A 20,683-nucleotide genomic window follows, 5' to 3' on the forward strand; every position below is an offset into this window, starting at 1 on the left:
CTACCGTACGACCCAGCCAGCCCGCTCCTGGGCATACATGCGGACGCAACTTCCATCAAAAGGATACACGCGCCCCTATGTCCACGGCAGCACTCGTCACAACAGCCGAGACATGGAAACAACCGACACGTCCGTCAGCAGGTGAACGGATGAAGAAGATGTGGTACATACACACCACGGAATACTACTCAGCCCTCAAAAGAATGAAATAATGACATTTGCAGCAATACGGATTCAACTAGAGATTCCCATACTAAGTCAGAAAGAGAAAGACAAACACCACATGATATCACTAATGTGTGGAATCTAAAACGAACCTGTCTACAGAATAAAAACAGACTCAGAGACGCAGAGAACAGACTTGTGGTTGCCAAGGGGGAGGGAGTGGGATGGACAGGCAGTTTGGGATTGGCAGGTGTGGACTGTGTATGACATTTGCGATAGATAAGCAACGAGGTCCTGTGTACAGCACAGGGAACTACATCCGCTCTGTGGGACAGAACATGATGGAAGACAACACGAGAAGAGGAATGTATCTGTGCGTGTGACCGAGTCACTCTGCTGTATGGGAGAAACTGACACGACACTGTAAATCAATATACTTTAAGGGAAAAAACCCCTCAAATTAAAAAAAATAAATTTTAAGAAGGCATCCGTGGACCCTGATGCCCTGTGAAGCACAGGCTGAGTATCCAGAGCTGCACAGATGCGGGGCCTCTAGAAGGTTCTGTGATGAGGGTCCGGAGGCCACTTAGACGGAGTGTGGTGGGGCCGCCAGGGCTGCCAGGACGGCATCGTGCAGAGGAGCCCCAGATGCTCTGACTCTCCCGCAGTGGCTGGGCTGCCGATGCCCGTCCAGGGCCCCAGAGAGACGTCACTACCCCGCAGCCACTTGGCCCCAGGAGCACCTCAGGAAAGCTCGGGAGCTTCCACCCAACAGCCCTTCCCCTGCCTTCACAGACAGACTCCACGCTCCAGGTGCCAGAGTTACCCTGGGGGACCCTGGAGTGGGGACAGGCCTGCACACCCGGGAAAGGCCACAGCCGTCTGCCAGGAACGCCCCTGTCACAGCAACCTCTTATCGTCTCTGCGTATACGCGACTCATTTATTCGCTGGTTTGCCAGCCGGGTGCAAAGTGAAATTTACAAACAAGCAGCCTGGCTCCCTGCAGACACCCCTGCACGAGCACCCCGCCACCTCACGGCCCCTGCTCACTCCCCCTGCGCACAAATGACGCCAGGCAAACCCTGGGCTCGAGGGGACGCACGAAACAAGCGCAAGAGCCCAGGAGCCGCTTCGCCACCAGCCGTGCTGGTTCGAGGGATGGCGAGCCCCGGCCCGGGTCTGGGCCCCCGGCTGCGGGACGCGATGGGAAGACGGGAGGTTGGTCTTCACATGAGTCCCATGCAGGGTGAGGGACCCAGACCGCCTCCTGGCAAGGTGCGGGCGCCGCAGACCGGCTGCCTTGTCAGGGACCTGACGGACCGGGCTGGGCGGCCCCCTCAGGCCCACGTTGGCCCCGCAGGCGCTGGGACAGGCCCGGCCCTCGGCCCCCACGGGGACCCCGAGCGCCACCTGGCGGGCGGAGCAGGCTCCGTCCAGCAACCGCGCGCTCCCTCGTCGCTACCTGACATTGACGAGCGTGGAGCTGACGTTGCGGATCTTCATCGGGATGGCGGAGCCCGTCCCCAGGAAGACCACCTCCGGGTACCGGCCTCGCTCCTCTGCGGACAGACACAGGGAAGGAGCGCACGTCTTCGGGTCAGAGGGGGGCCCGCCTCCCCCCAGGAGGGCTGGGGGCCTCCGCCCGGGGAGGGGAGCAAGGACGCCCCCGGCCCGGCCTCGCTGCAGCTGCTCGGAGTCGCGGACGCAGCAAAGGGCACGTTTCTTACGCTAGGGCGCCGCCCCGGGGACGGGCGTGGGGGGTGGGGGGTGTGAGGGCCAGCTCCCAGGGGAAGAGGCTCCCAGGATCGGGTCCGAGAGACCCGAGGGCCGTGCTCACGGTCACCACTGGGACCTAAGCAGGTCCTCTCATCACATCGCAAACCGCAGCAGGTGCAGGAAGAAGTGGTCCTCCCGGGACACAGGCTGACCCGCCGCCTGCCTCTCCCCCAGCTTTCCCCCTGCACCCACCAGCCGGAAACAAGACTAGAAAGAGGTCACAGGTCCTGATGGGGCAGGGAAGGCCCAGCCAGGTGAGGGAACGTGGCCAGGGTCTCCTGTGGACGTTTCTGGGCAAAGCCTGGACTGGAGCCCAAGTGGCCCTGGTCCCCACCCCAAGTTCTGTCAGGACCTCTCAGGAGGTCCCAGAACCGCCACTCCACCCCGCGTGGCCTTGTGGACAGAGCCTGGTCACCGTCACCTAACTGGCCCGGGCAGGGGCAAGCCCTGTGACAGCGAGGCACTGACTTCACCAGACACACAGCAAGCCTGGGCCGTGCGCCCCTGCGGAGGCGGCCCGGGCTCCTGCTCACCTGCCGGCGGGTCGTCCTGCGCTGTCGCCCTGTACTCCTGCAGGCGCTCCCGGAACCCGGGGAGCTCCATGGCCTCGGCGATGAATTCCTCGGGGTTGCAGGTCACGACGGCGTCCCTGCAGGAGGAGGGCAGCTCAGGGGACCAAAGGGAACGAGGGGCCTCGAGAAGCACCCTGGATACCCAGAAGCCACCCCTGGGGTCCATCTGCAGAGCTTGCTCGGCACCCCCGCCCTCCTGCTGGTGGGACCTTCCCTGCTCAGTGGGTCTCGCAGTGAAGCTCCAGCTCCCCGGGACCTCTGGGCTCAAAGCAGGACGGGACACCCTCGCACCACTGACCCCTGGGGTGGGGAAGGGAAGGGTGGGAGCGCCCAGGGCAGCTCCCCGACCCCTACTCACTAGACCCGACCTGCATCGAGCATCCCCGTGGGGGCTGGGGGAAGGGGAGAGGGCATTTAACACAACAGTGCCTGGTGTCCAGACGTGGTCGACCCTAACAGACACCGCGCCCTGCATGGGGCGTGCACGTCATTCCAGACTCAGACTTTAAAAGTTAAAGACGCAGGACAAGAAGCACCTCTCACAGGACTCGACAGCGATGTCTGCGTACCAGGTGCCTTAAGCAGGGCCCCCCTGACCCCGTGATCCCCCTCCAAGAACTACCCTAAGGGAACGAGTGCCACTCAAAGTTCTGACAGCTAACACTTGTCACACCTGAACATCCCTGTCCAGCACACTGCTGACAACCTGACACGGACACTCTCAGAGGAAAAGACAGACAGTGGGTCAGACTGTAAAGCCACCAAACCACCCGGCGTGCAGAAGTGCCCCGGCCAGGGATCAAATCCGTACCACAGCAGTGACAATGCTGGTCCTTAACTGCTAGGCTGCCAGGGAACTCCCCCCAGAGAAAGAGCTCAGGAGAGGCAGAGAAAGGGACCAGAGGGCACAGCGGAAGGACTAGGCTCACCTCCTCTCATGAAAACACCAAAATCACAACCAACTGCTGAACAACCATCAACAGAACAGACTGGAAGCTACCAAAGAAGATACCTTACACCCAAAGACAAAGAAGCAGGCACACTGAGACGGCAAGAGGGGTGCTTTTGTGACAGAAGCAACCCCATACCCCCAGGTGGGTGACCCCCGCTGCAGACAGGAAAATAACTACATCCCAGAGGCTCTCCGCAGGGGTGAAAGCTCCGAGCCCTATGTCAGGTGCCCCAGCCCAGGGGCCTGGCACTGGGAGGAGGAGCCTGGAGCCTCTCAGGCACGGAGCCCTCTCATCACGCCCAGAGACAAAGCCCCACCCACCAGAGGGACAAGACTCAGCTCCCCCTACCAGTGGGCAGGCACCAGTCCCTCCCACCAGGAAGCCTGCAGCAAACCCCTGTACCAACTTCGGCCACAAGGGGGGCGGACACCAAAGCAAGGGGGGCTACCACCCCACAGCCTGCAGAAAGGAGAGCACACAGAAAGCAGGCCAGGATGAAACAGCAGAGAAACAGGAGCCAGATGACGAAACAAGGCCAAACCCCAGAGAAAGAGCTAAGTGAACTGGAGGTGAGTCACCTTCCGGAAAAAGACACCTTCCGGAGTAACGACAGCAAAGATGATCCAAGATCTCAGAAAAAGCCAGAGGCAGAGACGGATAACTTAGAAGACACACCGAACAAACAAAACCCCCAAAAGACAAGACCCCCAGTGAGTAAAAGCAATCATTAAGGTCAGGGCAGAAATAAACGAGACAGAAACTAAGAAAACAGGAGTTCCCGTCGTGGCTCGGTGCTAACAAACACGACTAGGAACCATGAGGACTCGGGTTCGATCCCTGGCCTCACTCAGTAGGTTAAGGACCTGGTGTTGCCATGAGCTGTGGTGTAGGTCGCAGATGCGGCTTGGATCCCGCATTGCTGTGGCTGTGATATAGGCCAGCAGCTGCAGCTCCGACTGGACCCCTAGCCTGGGAACCTCCATATGCCACAGGTGCAGCCCTAAAAAGACAAAATAAATAAATAAAAGAAACAAGAAGCTGGTTCCTTGAAAAGGTCAACAAAATTGATAAACCTTTAGCCAGACTCACCAAGAGAAGGCTCAAACTGATACAATTAGAAATGAAAATGAAGTTACAGCAGACATCACAGAAATAGAAAGGAACACAAACAACTAGTAGGAGCAACTGTAGGTCAATAAAATTAACCACCCAGGAAAAAAATGGACCAACTATTAGAAAGGCACAATCTTCCAAGATAGAACCAGAAGAAATTGAAAACATGAACGGGCCAATCTCAAGCACTGAAACTGATTAAAACACTTGCAACAAAAACGTCTGGTCTAAAACTGGATGGCTTCCGGAGCAAAATCCATGAACCATTTACAGAAGAGGTAACACCTAACCTGCTAATATTATTCCAAAAAGGTGCAGAGGAAGGAACACTCCCAAGCTCCCCAACTGTAAGACCACCACCTGCTAATATTATTCCAAAAAGGTGCAGAGGAAGGAACACTCCCAAGCTCCCCAACTGTAAGACCACCATCACCGTGATACCAAAACCAGACAAAGACGCCACAAAAATAGACAATTATAGGCCAATATCACTAATGAACATAGACGCTAAAATCCTCCACAAAATACTTGCAAACCGAATTTAGCAACACATCAAAAAAGGGTCGTACACCATGATCAAATGAGCTTTACCCCAGGGATGTAAAGATTCTTCAATATCCACAAATGAGTCAGGGTGATACACCACATTCACAAACTGAACAGTAAAAACATACGGGCCTCTCAACAGAGGCAGAAAAAGTTTCTGACAAAATCCAACACCCATTTCTGATAACAACCCTCCAGAAAGTAGGCCCAGAGGGAAGCTACCTCAACGTAATAAAGGCCATGTATAACAAACGCACAGCACACATCATCCTCAATGGTGAAAAGCTCAAAGAATTCTGATCCCACCAGGATGAGAAACAAGACAAGGATGCCCATGCTTGCCACTTATATTCGACATAGTTTTGGAAGCCCTAGCCATGGCAATCAGAGAAGAATAAAATGAAAGGAATCCAAATTAGGAAAAAAAAAAGAAATAAAACTATCACTGTTTGAAGATGACATGATGCTTTGCCTAGAAAATCCTCAAGACGCTACCAGAAAACTGTTAGGGCTCTTCAATGAATGCAGTAAAGTTGCAGGATGTAAAATTAAAAGAGAAATCCACTGCATTTCTATATCATAACAATGAAAGATCAGAAAGAGAAATTAGGGAAACAATCCCATTTACCATTGCATCAAAACAGAACAGAATACCAAGGAATAAACCCACCTAAAGAGACAAAAGACCTGTACTCTGAAAACTGTAAGATGCTGATGAACAAAGATGACACAAACAGATGGAAAGATGTACCATGCTCTTGGATTGGAAAAAAATCAATATTGTCAAAATGACTAAATTACCAAAGGCAATATACAGGCAATTCAATCCTATCAAATTACCAATGGCACTTTTTACAGAACTGGAACAAAGTATTTTCAAGTTTGTTTGGATGCACAAAAAACCCAGAATAGCCAGAGCCATCCTGAGAAAGAAAAATGGAGCTGAAGGAACTGGGCTCCCTGTCAGACTATACTACAAAGCTACAGTCATCAAAACAGTGTGGTTCTGGCACAAAGACATATAGATCAATGAAACAGGATAGAAAGCCCAGAAATAAACCCATTGCACTTATGGTCAGTTAATCTATGACAAAGGAGGTAAGAATATACAATGGAGAAAAGACAGTCTCTTTAATAAGTGGTGGGAAAACTGTACAGCTAAACATAAAAGAATAAAATTAGAACACTCCATAACATCAAACGCAAAAATAAACTCAAAATGGAGTAAAGACCTAAATGTCAGCCCGGAGACTGTAAAACTCTTAGAGAAAAACACAGCCAAACACTCTCTGACATGAACCACAGCAGTATCTTCTCAGACCCACCTCCTAGAGTAATGACAATACAAACAAACGGACCTAATTCAACTTAAAAGTTTCTGCACAGCAAAGAAAACCCTAAACAAAATGAAAAGACAACTCACAGAATGGGAGAAAATATTTGCCAATGAAGTGACTGACAAGGGATTAATCTCCAAAATATATTAATGCCTCCTGTAGCTCAATACCAAAAAATCGAAATACCAAACAATCCCATCAAAAAATGCGCAGAAGATTTAAACAGACAATTCTCCAAAGACGACATACAGATGTCCAAAAAACACACGAAAAGACCTTCAACCTCACTCATTATTAGAGATATGCAAATCAAAACTACTATGAGGTGCCACCTTACACCAGCCAGTATGGCCATCATCAAAAAGTCTACAAAGCAATGAGTGCTGGAGAGGGTGTGCAGAAAAGCCAATGGTCTTACACTGCTGGTGGGAATGTAAACTGGTGCAAACACTGTGGAAAACGGTATGGAGATTCCTCAAAAAACTAAAACTAGAATTACTGTTTGATCCAGCAATCCCACTCCTGGGCATCGATCCAGAGAAAACCATCATCAGAAAAGATAATGCACCCCCAATGTTCACTGCAGCACTACTCACAATAGCCAAGACATGGAAACAACGTGTCCATCAACAGAGAAATAGATAAAGATGATGCGGTACATACATACAACAGAATATTACTCAGCTATGAAAAAGAATGAAATAATACCATTTGCAGCAACATGTATAAACCCAGAGATTATCACACTAAGTAAAAGTCAGTGAAAATATTTATCACTTATATGTGGAGTCTGAAAAAAGGACACAAACGAGCTTCTCTGAGCAACAGAAACAGACTCCCAGACCTTGAAAACAAACTTACGGTTGCCATGGGGACGGGATGGGGGATGGACTGGGGCTATGGGACTGGCCTATGCAAAAGGAGGTCTATGGAATGACTGGCCAACGGGGACCTGCTGTACAGCACAGAGGCTTCTACCCAACACTCTGGTAATCCATGTGGGAAAAGAATCTGAAAGGGAATGACGTGCATGCGTGTGTAACAGAATCACCTGGTTGTACATCAGAAATTATACAACCCTGTACATCAACCAGACTTGAATACAACTTTAAAAAATGAAAAAAGTTAAAAACACACAAAGTGGACAACTGTTACTTCAGGGTGACAGGATTCCAGGTGACTTTCTTCACCAGGCATCTTCCATGTTCCAACACCAGGAACACATATGGCCGTTATCAGGACAAATGTGTGTCAGAAGAGGGTAAGCTGGCTGCCGGCTCCGAGCCTCACCTGGTTTAGTCAGCTTGTGCAGTGACCAGGTCTGCGTGGGGACACAGCCACCCCAGCTAATGTGTACTGTCGGTGGCTCTTGCTGCTATGCTGCAGAGCCGGGTGGCTGGGCCAGGGCCAGGGACCACGGGGCTGCAGAGCCCGAGACACTGAGCACCTGGCCCTCCCCAGAGAGCGCCCACCCTGCCACACTGACCTCTGCCACTCCCGCCGGGGCCGGAGCTGGTACTTGAGGAGACACTGGCCCCGCACTGTGGGCACCTGGAAGGTGGCACCTCCTTCCTGCAACAGAGCGAGCCATGGTCCGTGGGGAGAAAGGGGTGGGGGGAGGGGCCGAGCACCAACAGGGACCCCCTGCGGCGGAGCTACCTGCGGGCGGAGGCTGGCGAGTGGGGGGAAGATGCCGGAATGGATGAGATTGAGCTGCGTCTGGATCTTGTGGCTGCGGAGGTTGTGGACCGACTCACAGTGCTCGTTCAGAACCAGGTGCTGGGTGTCAGGCCCGAACCTAAGACGAAAGACGGTCACAGGGGGCCCTTCCAGACACTCCTGTCTGCGGGGTGGTGGCGCAGCTGCAAGTGTCCAAGGGGATGAATGACCTGTCCAGAGGGAGCGCCCTGAATGGCCAGACACCCCTGCTCCTCCTCTGCAGGGTCTGGACCCTCCAACGCCTTTGGGTGTGTCGGAAAGAACCCAGAAAATCGGAAGTTAGAGCCCAGAGCCACAGCTGGGGACCTGGAGACACCGGAGCACTGGGGGCGGGGGGCAGACAGCACTGGGCGGGGGGCGAAGGTGGAGTGGGAGGAAAATGGATGCGGACACCAACGCTCACACCCCGGGGATCAGGGCCAGGGGCCAGTGGGGAGGGGACGTGCCACCTGGTGTCCCCACAATTCCGGAGTCCGACCCCGGCAGCTCCTTCCAGCCGACGCCAGCCTCGGCGTCACTAAACATGGGCAGGTGGCAAGACCTGAGAAAGTGAAATGCCATGTGTTTAACACGCTGCCCGATTAAGTGAATAATCCATCGTTATTCAAGAAACTGAAGCTTCTACTTCATGCTCTCAAGTCCCTTCTTTGGACACACACAGGGAATCATGACAGAGGCAGGATTCCTTCGGATGGGCAGTGGAGGGTGCAGCCTGAAGGAAACCAGCCCCGGGCAGACGGGACCCGCGCAGACACAGCGCCACCTGGTGGGGACTGTCCTCGCCTGCACAGGGGCTCCTGCGTCGGGGGCGGGGGCGGGGGCGGGCGCCAGCGGAGCCTTATTAGGTTTATGGGGGGGGGGAGGCACGGCGGGAGGGGGAAAGGCGGGCTGCGGGCGGGGCGGGCCCCTACCTCTCCATCCACTGCTGGTATCTGCTGTCCAGGAGCACGGACTCGGGGGCCATGTGAACCACCAGGGCCACGGGGGCTTCGGCGTTTCCCTGGTAACTGGGAGGAAGGAAGCAGGAGGCTTTGCTGCGTCGAGATGCAAACTCCGGGCGTGAGCCCAGGCCAGACGGGAGCGGCCACAGGTCCCACGAGGGGCTCTCACCTCCCCACCCGGAGACCCCCCTCACCTCCTGAAGGTGGCGTTCTCACACACGGGCTGAATGAACCCTTCGTCTGGACACTCCACCACGACGAAAGCGACCCCAGGATCCGGAGGCGTGCAGATCTCTTCAGGCAAAATCTGCGAAGTGGCTGGAGTCAGAGTGCTGGCAGGGCAGTTCCGGCTCAGCAGCACATCAAAGGGCCCTCAAGTCAACCCTCCTGAGTGAGCAGCACCCACAGAAAGATCACCCCCCGCACCCTCCCTGGTCCCCGACAGAAGCTGGCTTGCAAAGGACGCCTCACTCCCAGGGCGGCCAGCAGCCCGGTCTGGCACGCACGGTCCTTTCAGGTCTGTGGCCACTGCTCCTAACACCTCTGCATCTTGCTAAGAACCTAGTGTCACTCCTTTGGGCCACGCACCTAAGTCCTTCTTATGGACTGAGTTCAAGTACAAGGGAAAGCAGCCGTCCTACTAGGAGGACCCGACATCCCAAAGAGAACAACCCACAGAAGGGCCCCCAGACAGCCAGCGCCGACGAGCAGGACAGGTCGAGACCAGAGACCCTCTTATCGCTTAGCTACGTGAGGAGATCCCAGCTGTTCACCTCCCTCAGAAATGGGGACTGCCAGGCCTGAACCGGACAGTGACCGTCCAGTGTTCCAGGTCCTGCCTGCCGTGACAACTGGGAGCCTCACCTCTCTTCCTTCGTAGGTGACACTCTTCCCGTCCTTGACAGCAGCAATGATGGGAGCAATGGCAGCTGTTCCGCTGAAATGAGACGCAGGGGCTTGGTGGAGGGGGCGGGGCTTGGTGGAGGGGGCGGGGCTTCGTGAAGGAGGCGGGGCTTGGTGCATGAGGCCAGCCCACCCCACCACTCACACTGGGAGGCCCAGCTCCTTTGCTTTGAGTACCAAGAAGTTTCCCTTCTTCAAATGGAGCTGCAACAAAGAGAACTGAGTGTAATTTCAGTGGCTAATGACGAAGTTTGGTTTTTATCAGTCATCTTAAAATCGGTTTTGTGTCAGTTTAGTATTATAAGCTGAATAACTTACAACCATAGTGCTCTACTTCCCAACATGAACTCCTTACGTGTCTTACAAAATATACATCATTTCCTTATCAAATAAAAAGTGCCCCTCAGGCACCTGGAGAAGAAACACTTGTTTTAAAGCCCTGCGCTGATCAAGAAACAGCCCAAGGAGCGTGGGCAGAACGCTGCCCAGCACAAGTGATGACACAGGCCACCGCGTGACACAGCATTTCAGGACAGGGGCAGAAAACCAGTGTGGGTGCTTCTTCTCTACTTTTCACATAGCTGGTAAAACTGCGCTGTTCCTTTTATACTGGAAAAGCATCACGATGAAAAACTGCCAGTGTTCTATTATGTTAAAAGGAAAAACAACAATCTTATCACAAAAGTTCAAAATTTATGATGTACTTGTGTCCAAACACCTTAGAGAGTCACATATTTCACACAAAATAACAGAAAATAGGCAGAAATGGCACATAATGTCATTGAGTGCTTACATTTGAATTTAATTTTCTTCTTTAAATATTTAAAAATTTTCTGCATTTTCTCTTCACTTCCTGAAGTTAGGAAACTCCTCTTAGGATCCTAAAGCCTCCTGTTTGGATCCTAAAACCTTATTAGAATTCTGGAGTTCTCTTATTTTGGGGGGCACATACCAGTGGCATATGGAGGCTCCCAGGCTAGGGGTCGAATCAGAACTACAGCTGCCAGCCTACACCACAACCACAGCCACGCAGGATCTCAGCCACGACTGCGACCCACACCACAGCTCATGGCAACGCCGGATCCTTAACCCACTGTGCAAGGCCAGGGATCCAACACGCAACTTCACGGTTCCCAGTCGGATCCGTCTCCGCTGTGCCACAACAGGGACTCCAGGAACTCTGGAGCATTCTTTCAGAACATTATCCTAGAGGAAAGTGTGTCGCTTCCATGCACGCAGGTAACACTAAGAGGACAACACTTAGGTGGCAGATGCAGATGACGATGTTAACAAGCACCGTAACAACCGCAGACACCAACGGAACCCAAGGAGCACAGACACGCGTCTAACGCGAACCGGGACCTCCGGCCCTGGGGGCGGGCAAAACCCTGCCTCCCCTACAAGCCGAGGTCAACCCGTAGAGGACGCTGCTCCCGTCTGAGAAGCAGAAGCCAGCTCCAGAGGCAGGGGGCCCATGGCTGCCTGAAGCCCAGGCTCCTCTCAGGCGCAGCCTCAGACCCGCAGGCACAAAGGCGGAACCTGCACCTGCACCTGCTCTGCTTTCCTGCCTTCCGAACCCGTCCCTGAGCAGCAGCAGATGAACGGAGGGAAAGGGGCTGCAGGATGACGCCGTGAGACCAGCTCCCAGCAGCCACGGAGGGGCGGGCAGAGGCCAGCGCACCACCTGCGGCTACTTGGAGTTGGAGCCTCAGCTCCCAGGACAGTGGCCCCCAAGCAGCCCTGATCTCACTCACACACACACGGCACGCTCCAGGGCAGCCACTCAGAAGGACCCACACGACCACAGTTCCACCTAAAGGGCTTTAAAGAGTTACTTAGCTGCCTAAAGATACAGACTCACAGAACTGGCAGGCCTACTGGCAGCAGTACTTAACTTGAAAAAACATAAATTACTCAAAAGGAAAAAATTATCTAAAGCGGATGGACGTGACGCCGACAATGACCTCAGGACCAATAACCAATGTGACCGCTGCCCTTTCATACGTTCTTACTGGGTGTTAAAATGTGGCTGAAAACTACAAACATATTTTAAAATGAACTTTAAATCAAATATGTTTCTTTAAAGAGTCAAAGCCCACAGGGGAGAAGAACTGGGAAGGTGGAAAAAACAGCCACACCACTGCATACAACACATGATTACTGAAAACCTGTGGTGTGGCACAGCAAAGTCTACTCACTGGTGTGTAATAACTCACACGGGGAAAAGGAATAGTTACAGTTATGTAACTGATTCGCTTTGCTGTGCACCCGAAACGGACACAACATTCTAAGTCAACTATACTCAATTAAAAAAAAAACAAAAAAAAAAACAAAACAAAGCCCACAAGAAACGACATAGTCTTATCACACAAGTGTTTGCTGTGCAGACCCCACTATTCTAAAGAGTAACGTCGGGAGTTCCCGTCGTGGCGCAGTGGTTAAGGAATCCGACTAGGAACCATGAAGTTGCGGGTTCGGTCCCTGCGCTTGCTCAGTGGGTTAACGATCCGGCGTTGCCGTGAGCTGTGGTGTAGGTTGCAGACACGGCTCGGATCCTGCTTTGCTGTTACTGGCGTAGGCCGGTGGCTACAGCTCCGATCAACCCCTAGCCTGGGAACCTCCATATGCCGTGGGAGCGGCCCAAGAAATAGCAACAACAACAACAACAAAAAAAAAGACAAAAAGACAAAAAAAATAAAATAAAATAAATAAAGAGTAACGTGAGCTCTTACTAATGCAGACCGTCGGTCAGACGGGCAAGTCCCTTATTAAAACTCCGCTTTCACAAAACCTGACCAGCCTCAGACTTACTGACCGAGGCCTCTGTGGATGCGCGGCAACGCTAAAACGAGTGCCCTGATGACGACGCGAGAGGACATAAACTAAAACATTCAAGGAGTCTCAATACAGGCCGGATTTGTTTGAAGAGAAACAAAGCTTTCTGTGAAGTCTTTAACTTCAGAAACTTGGCCTTTCGTGGCTGTGGCTGTGGTGCAGGCCGGTGGGAACAGCGCCGATTAGACCCCTTCCTTCCATATGCTGCAGGTGCAGCCCTAAAAAGACAAAAAAAAAGAAAAAGGAAAGAAACTTAGGCTTTAGCTACTCCTCACGTCGGAGGAGGAGGGTCAAATACAAAACCTTCTCAGCAGATGGGCTCTGGCTAGAAGGGAACCTGCACGCGCGCGAGCGCACGCACACACACACACACGCTTGAGCTTTCCCGACAATGGGTGTCTGCGCCCTGAACACAGGCTGACGTCGGAGCCGCTCTGTTCAAACATCAGAAAGGCTCAGGGGGCTCCCCGCCTCCCGCAGGCACGGTGCTTACCTTACAGATGAAAGCGACCACCAAAGAGGGGTCCCTGCCATGCGTGTTCTGGCCGACACCTGAGGAGCAGATGTGATTGTGACCAAGTAAGCATGACAGTTTTGTGTCACACACCAGGGTCGTCTGATACCTAATTACAAACTTAAATGGACACAACTGTTCTTTCTTTTTGTTGTCTTCTTAGGGCCACAACCTGCAGCATATGGAGGTTCCCAGGCTAGGGGTCAAATCAGAGCTACAGCCACCGGCCTACACCACAGCCACAGCAACATCAGATCTGAGCCTCGTCTGTGACCCACACCACAGCCACAGCCACGTCTGTGACTTATGCCGTAGCCACAGCAATGCCAGATCCATAACCCACTGAGCGAGGCCAGGGATCGAACCCGCCTCCTTATAGGTACCAGTTGTGTTCTTAATCCACCGAGCCACAACGGGAACTCCCTGGACACAACTGTTTTTTGATACGAGGCACAAAGAAACACCAGTATTTTCTCTCAAGCAGGGCATCTCTTTTTCCCACCCATATTGAGATCTGAGTAAAGAAAAATGCAAAACCCCAACCAGAATGCCAAGTGGAACATTTAAAAAATGACACAGTTTATGTGGAAGTGGAGGAAAGAAACAAGCTGTGATATGCTTTATAAAGTATAAGAATACAGAAAAGAGAAGTTAAGGGAAGTTAAGGGTTCGGCACTGGTCACACCTGTGGTATGGGTTTGATTCCCGGCCCAGGAACTCCTGCATGGCATGGGCACGGCAAAAAAAAAAAAAAAAAAAAAAAAGGAAAGTAACACAAAAGTTGAAAGGCTGGTAGAAACAACCTGGCTTGGGCGGGTGTCAGTCCCGGCCCTCAGCCACAGCACCCACAAAGGATGGCTCACAGACATGGCCTTGGCGGGACAGAGACAGGAGCTTGTCAGCTGTGCCCCTCACTGGACAGCTGTGCCCTTAAGCAGCCCAATTCCCTGGATACCTCTCATCTGGAACTTTAACTCTGTGTGCCAGCAGACTGTCATTCTGGGAGAAAGGGTGCAAATCCACTCTCAGATACGGCTCTTTTATCAGCTCAGGTGTTAGTTTCTGCAGCATGAAAAATTCACTTGCATCACTGCTGCCTTAATGAGAAAGGCGAAAGGTGCACCACGCCTCCTTGCGGCCGCTGACGCCAACTGCTGGCACAGCTCTACGTATGGAGACGTGGAAACACGGCAGGTGCACAAAGGCCGGACCCTGACTTGAGGATGACACATGCCACGTGTGAAACGGGAATTCAAAAAAAACCCAGGTGTTCCCATTGTGGCTCAACAGTAACAAACCCGACTAGTATCCATGAGGACGGGGGTTCGATCCCTGGCCTCAGCAGGTTAAGGATCCAGTGTTGCTGTGACCTGTGGTGTAGGTCACAGATGCAGCTTGGATCTGGCACTGCTTGTGGCTGTGGTGGAGGCCAGTAGCTGCAGTTCTGATGCAACCCCTAGCCTGGGAACCTCCATATGCTGCAGGTGCAGCCCCCACCCCGCAAAAATAAATAAAAAATAAAATCCGATGACAAACAAATCGTAAAGACTTAGTGAACTGTACTGTATGAGATAAACACTGTGATTTTGTACCAAAAGAGAGAAAACACAAAAGCCTGTTTCAGCCACCTGCCAGGCCCTGCTCTCCTCTGGGCAAGCTGACCCTAGGTCTGGGGTCCTCCCAGGTCTGTGACTGGCCCTGGAAGCTCTGTGCGGCCTCCTTTAAGATAACCCTGCTCACCTGCCGCACGGCTGAGTCCTACGTGACAGGAAAGACACCCAGCTTTCCTAGGATGGAGACGCCGCCGCAGAGCAGCGGGCTGAGCAGAGGCCCCCCACCCGACGGCGGCTGCCGCCCGAGCCCATTACCCTTGGCAGGGCGCTGCTCCCCTTCAGCTGATCCGGGGTCCGCAGCCGGCTGTGCACTCGGCCTCTCTGGACTGGACGCTGGCTGGGGCGTCCCCGCCGCCTGCTCACCTTCTCCTGGGGGTGGGAGGGGACATGCGAATCACACGCCAGGCCCTGCACCCGTCACCCAGCCCCAGCCTGCGGGCCGTTCCCTCCTCCCATCCTCGCTCAGCTCCCAGGCTGAGCCGGCAAGGCCCCTGTGGAGGGGCACGGCCCGAGAGCACTTGGCCCTGGCGGGCTCGCCACGCCCTCCCCACGCGGACCTTGGTCTAGGGTCCCCAGCACTACGAGGAGCACACTTGGCCGTCAGTTCAGACTCAAGGTCAGCTCCTGGCCTGGTCACACCCAGGTCTAAGGGGGACGGCCACCTGCTGCAGAGGAACAGGGAACACAACCCAGACTCGGGGGTCGGAGGGGGGCAGGCCTATGCGCCCCGTGACCTCGCCCACTGCCTCCCTCCCAGCCCTGAGTGGTGCAGGCCCGTGTCCCTGCTGCTCCTGGGCTGGGGGCTCCCGTCTGCACCCTTTCCGCACCGGGCACGGGTTTAACGCACCAAGGGTCAAGGACACATCCTGTCGGCCCTGCAGTCCTGAGGCGGAGGGTTAACCAGACTAAAGGCGAGGGGACACCGCAGGGACTCACGTGCAGACTCTGTCTCCAAGTCAAGACCCCACCGTCTGGCCCCGGGACCCGAGAGGGCTCCTGAGCCCCTGACCCCGGCGCACGTGCACAGGGCGGCTGCAGGAGTCCAAACACAAACCCCTCCAGGCCTCGGATCGCGGGGGGACAGGGACACCCGCAGCAGACAAAGCCCAAGCCCTACGTGGGCAAACCTGAGCGCAGAGCTCGACAAGCTGAGTCTGGGCATCACGCAGGAGTCCCGCGTGTCTGTCCTGCGGCCACAAGCTCCCAAGCGCAGGAACCGCATCTAAGCCCTCAGCTAAGCTGAGGCCGCACGCTCTGAGCCCCAGGCCAGCGTTCACCCCCACTCACTGCAGATGGGGACCTGCGACACCGTCATGGTCTCGTCCTTGTACTCCGGCGCCGAGTGGGGCCGCACGGCTACGGAGAAAGACCCGCAAACACAGCGGTGAGAGCCAGCCCTGCAGGTCACCACCCACGACCAACCGGACGGCTCTGGAGTCCGGGCGAGCATCTGCGGGAAAACTGGAATTGCTAAGGAAACCAAAACCTCCAGAAGAGATCTTTGCCTCGGCCGTTACCTCTCACGGTGCCATGTGGGAAACCGTGCCGTGATCACTGGCGGCCGCCCACCGGGGTAAGAAAGCAAGCGGTATTTGCGTCCACGTGAGACGGAAACAAACACGCGGCACCGGGCGTCAGAGAAGCGATCATCTCGGCTCTGAGGCCGGGCCCGGCCTGAGATGAAACGCACGGGGATGCGCCCAGCCCCGGGCCCCTTGCCCAGCCCCGAAGGGCCGCTCACAGCCCTTCCCTGCAGGGAGCTCAGGAGCTGGGCCCAGGGAGGCGCCTCGACGCCCCTCGGAGACCCCCGTCCGGCCCGCGCACGGCGGCTTTAAAGCCCTCCTGCCTTCCCCGCCCGGGTCTGGGGGCGCGTGAGGTGGCGGCAGAGAGCGTGCAATGGGTGATGTTTTACAGATTCACCTCACAAAGACGAAGCATTTGATTTTAAGGTCTCGTCTCGCCAGTTTTATGGATTCCAACCTGAGCGATGAGGGCCTAAGAGAACCGGCAAATAACGAGTCACGACGGAGGAGAACGTACCCAGGTCTATTCCTTTCAATGGACCGGAAAATATTTTGATGGCGTCCAGGTACTTTTCCTGGGAAAGAAAAATAAAGGAGTGAGCAGGGACGGCTGCGAAGTGGAGGACACACATCCAAGCACGCGAGGCCTCACAGGTGTGGAGTATTTTCACCCTCCTTTCTGCAAACCTCGAATATGAGCGTCCACCACACGTGAGATGCCAGGGAGCGGGCCGTGAGAACCCGGGAGGAGACAAAAACCAAACAGGTGACAACAAGGAGCAGCCGTCCTTGTGCTGAGTGACCTGCAAACATGAACACCCCAGGGAGCTGGGGGCCTGCTCATTCAGACAGGCTGGGTGGCTCCTGAGCACAGGGCCTGGCAGTTGAACCCTGAAAGTCAGAAGGACACAGACAGGGCGAGGGGGGAACTATGTGCGGTCGAAGGCCTGAGAGCCAGCCACGCTGTCCCACCTGGACGCCGGGGGCGGACACCAGCGCAGGGGCGCGCCTGGGCCTACAGGACCCAGGGGCCATGAAGGTGTCTGGAGGCCACAGCCACAGAGGCCTCTGCAGAGTTCAGGATGAAATAACCAGCCTGCAGTTATGCTCCAGACAGGCCCCTCTGGTCCTGGTGGCGGAAGGTCACCAGGAGGCGGGAGTGGGTGCAGGGACAGAGCTACCAAGGAGGAGGCCGAGCAGACAGGCTGTATAGGGCTTGGTGACCGGCTGCTTTCACCTTCCACCTGGGAAATGAACCCTTACGCTCCACGGCTATAAGGACGTGCACACAACAGTGTGGGAAGCCGGTCTGGAAGGTGTGTCTGAACTCTCATAAGAAGAAAAGCGACCATCCACCGTGTGCCCACCTGGTGTGAAACAGCTACCGCAGCAGCACTGAGTACCAGGGAGGCGTTACCTCCTTTAGCCCCTAACAAGGCCACGCCCTGCGCAGGTGCAGACAAGGCTCCAAGAGGGAAAGCAGCTGCTTTAAGATCATATGAGTTAATAAAGCTTCGGGCTCAGGTGTCTTTAACTGGGAAGGTGAAGTGTTTACTCCACTATCAGTTTTCTCCGGAGGGGAGGAGGCTGACTTGGAAACACGTGTTAGTCACATTAAACCGAGGACTTGGCTCTGAGCTGCGGCAGGAGAGACTCACCAGCTGGGGAGGCCCCGAAAGCACACACTTTGGAAGCCCCGTCTCCTTCAGCGTGAGAATCATTCCTAAAAAGAGCAGATAAAACCAGACCTCTCACCGCCCTGCCCCGGGGTGGCCACCCAGAGGGACAGGCCTTACTCAAACTTGCTATTTTTCTACCTGTCCTCATCTCACTTCCAGTTATCAGGGCGCACATGCAGCCCATCAGTGATGCAGGCCAGAGGCCCGAGAGCCAAAGAACAGGACGCAAATGCTTCTAGAACCTTCTAGAACCAGGGGGGATTTGCTACAAGGGTGAGGCGCCCAGGGTGCAGAATCCTGCCCAGTCAATTCTGCACCCTGGGCCTCCTCTGAGCCTCCGCTCTGGGACACTGACTGGTTCCACCGCCACTCCTCCGGACCCACCGCACAAACCTCACACCACCTGGCAGGAACACAATCTCGATCTTGCTAATTGATGGGTGTTAACAAGGGGGTGATCTGAAACCTGGGTAATTGAGTGAAGCTGATGGTCTCCAGGGCAGACACACTTACAGTAAACACCACCACTACACTCTCGGTTTACGACCCGTGTCTCCGGTCCGGCCACTCAGTAAATGAGGTGAATGGTTACACCTGAAGGCAATGTCCAGGTTTTTTTTAAAAAATCTACTTTTGTTAGCTTCTGATACTCCACACTGCAGCTGACTGGGCTGGCATAAAAAATTCCGGCTTCCGTGAACTCCAAAGATGGGGGGTTGGTGAGGGGGAGCCAGGCAGGTTAAACCCCCTCAGTCCTCCCTCCAACCTCTGACCCTAGATACTCACCACACAACCCGCCCACATTAGCCCAGTGCATTCGAGTCAGGAAGATGTTGTCCAAACGAGACACCTTCAGCCTAAGAGACAGAACACACTTGACAAAACAGACCGACCAGGGACCCCCTTCTGCTGCTGTAAAAACACCCCTGCCACAAGCCCCATTAGCGTCTCCACCCCAAGGAAAATGGCCGGCTCACTTGTGCTCCTGCATGAGTCGCTGGACGCCTTCCCCGCAGTTGAAGAGATACCTAGAGAGTGAACATTACCCAGAGCAGTCAGAAGACTGGACTCTAAATCTAAAACCCTGCCACCGTTCAGATGTTCTGCTGGACACCGTAAGGAAAAACTAAAAGACATGTGCTGTGCCACCAGCCTCATTTCTGTTAGAACGCTGGGTTTAGGACCCTCCTCAGCAGGGGCTGGGGCACGGGGGGTGCGGGGGGGCGAGCTGGTTCCTCTCCCCATTGGGTCCTCTCCCCATTACCTCCTCCGCAGACCTGCCCACCCCACACACCGACTATGGAGCCTCGGTCCTGGGGTGCCCAGGAGGAAGGGGCTCGGGGCGCAGGTCTGGAAAGGGCACACTTATACCCAAGTCTAAAGCTCACCGGGGCCTCCCGGGGCCCAGGCTCTCTCACCCTCACCGTGATTAGGGGCCCCGGTGACCCTGCGCGCAGCCCCGAGGCTGGCAGGGTGGGGCTCGGCTAGGGGACCCGCAGGGCCGGCTAGATCCGGCGCGGCGCACTGACCGGTTGTATTCGGAGAAGACGTAGAGCGCGGCGCCCGCATCGCGGCCGCCCGCCGCCACCACCTGCACATACACGGTATTCGGGCCCCCCGGCGCCCACGATGGGCCGCGCTTCTCCCGCGTGCGCAGGTGCCGTAGCGGGTCCTTGGGTGGCCGCTGGCGGCGGGCCGGCCCCTGCGACATGGTGCGCCCAGCCACGGACCGCAGCCCCAGCAGCGAGCGAAGCGCCCACATGCACCACCGCCCGGTCCCGGCCTCAGCGCAACCGGCCGCCGGCGTCCCCGCGTGCCCCGCGTGCACGCCGCCCCTCTGCCCTCGTGGGTGCCCCAGCCAATCAGCGCGCAGCCAGCCGAGCCGCCCGCCTACACGAGGCCACGTGTCCAATAGGAACGAGCTTCGGCTCTCATCCTTGTCAATTGGCCGGGCCATAGAGAGCAGGCATGCTAGAGCGCCCTGAACGGCCCCAAGGCTGGTTTCTTTCCTCGTTTCCGGAAACCCTCGCCTGGGCGGGACTTCCGGGACTGCAAAACCGGAAAAAGCAATGCCGGTCGAAGAGCTAGTACTTGCAGTGGAGTGTGGTGAAGTGTTCGAGACCCGTCCCCGCCAAACCACCCCCAATTTCTTTTTTTCCAAAAAGTTTATTTTAGTGCAATATAAACATAATGAAATGCACCTTTTACAGTGTCATGTTAGTTTCAGGTGTACAGCAAAGTGAATCAATTCTACATACATAAATTTCTTTTCCATATTCTTTTCCTTTTTTAGGTCACTGCAAAATATTAAGTAGAGTTCCCTGTGCTGTACAGTAGGTCTGTCCTCACCAATTCTGAGCTGTCCCCTTAGACAAGTCAACCTCTGTGGATGTTGTTAGGATTCAGTGTGAGGAGATAAACTAGATAGGGCATTACCATGGGAGTTTTGCTAATTTATGTCCATTGCTATTCGAATGAACACACGTTACAGAT

General features: G+C 54.7%; 1 protein-coding gene across 8 annotated transcripts in view; it reads right to left on the bottom strand.

Moving 5' to 3' along the window:
- ELAC2 (elaC ribonuclease Z 2) overlaps positions 1-20,028 on the bottom strand; it is a 31,022-nt gene extending 10,994 nt beyond the window's left edge. For 2 of the 8 annotated variants that reach the window (XR_014820224.1, XM_084982740.1), the window contains exons 1-16: positions 19,720-20,026; positions 19,168-19,218; positions 18,977-19,047; positions 18,170-18,234; positions 17,029-17,086; positions 16,276-16,344; positions 15,244-15,357; positions 13,355-13,413; positions 10,172-10,230; positions 9,988-10,060; positions 9,318-9,430; positions 9,094-9,189; positions 8,123-8,261; positions 7,950-8,035; positions 2,476-2,591; positions 1,629-1,725 (exon numbers count right to left, since the gene is read on the bottom strand). Coding sequence is in view for 7 of the 8 variants with exons in the window: in XM_084982740.1 (XP_084838866.1) it covers positions 1,629-1,725; positions 2,476-2,591; positions 7,950-8,035; positions 8,123-8,261; positions 9,094-9,189; positions 9,318-9,430; positions 9,988-10,060; positions 10,172-10,230; positions 13,355-13,413; positions 15,244-15,357; positions 16,276-16,344; positions 17,029-17,086; positions 18,170-18,234; positions 18,977-19,047; positions 19,168-19,218; positions 19,720-19,952 (1,499 nt within the window). In the remaining variant the exon portion in view is untranslated. 8 annotated transcript variants of the gene reach the window in all.
- Between the last annotated feature and the right edge of the window lie 655 nt (positions 20,029-20,683).

Source organism: Sus scrofa, chromosome 12 (genome assembly GCF_054392235.1).
Source record: "Sus scrofa isolate SSC_HxYL_T2T_F1_AM1 chromosome 12, Sscrofa_HxYL_maternal_Yorkshire_Landrace_v2.0, whole genome shotgun sequence".
NCBI classification, from domain to species: Eukaryota; Metazoa; Chordata; class Mammalia; order Artiodactyla; family Suidae; genus Sus; species Sus scrofa.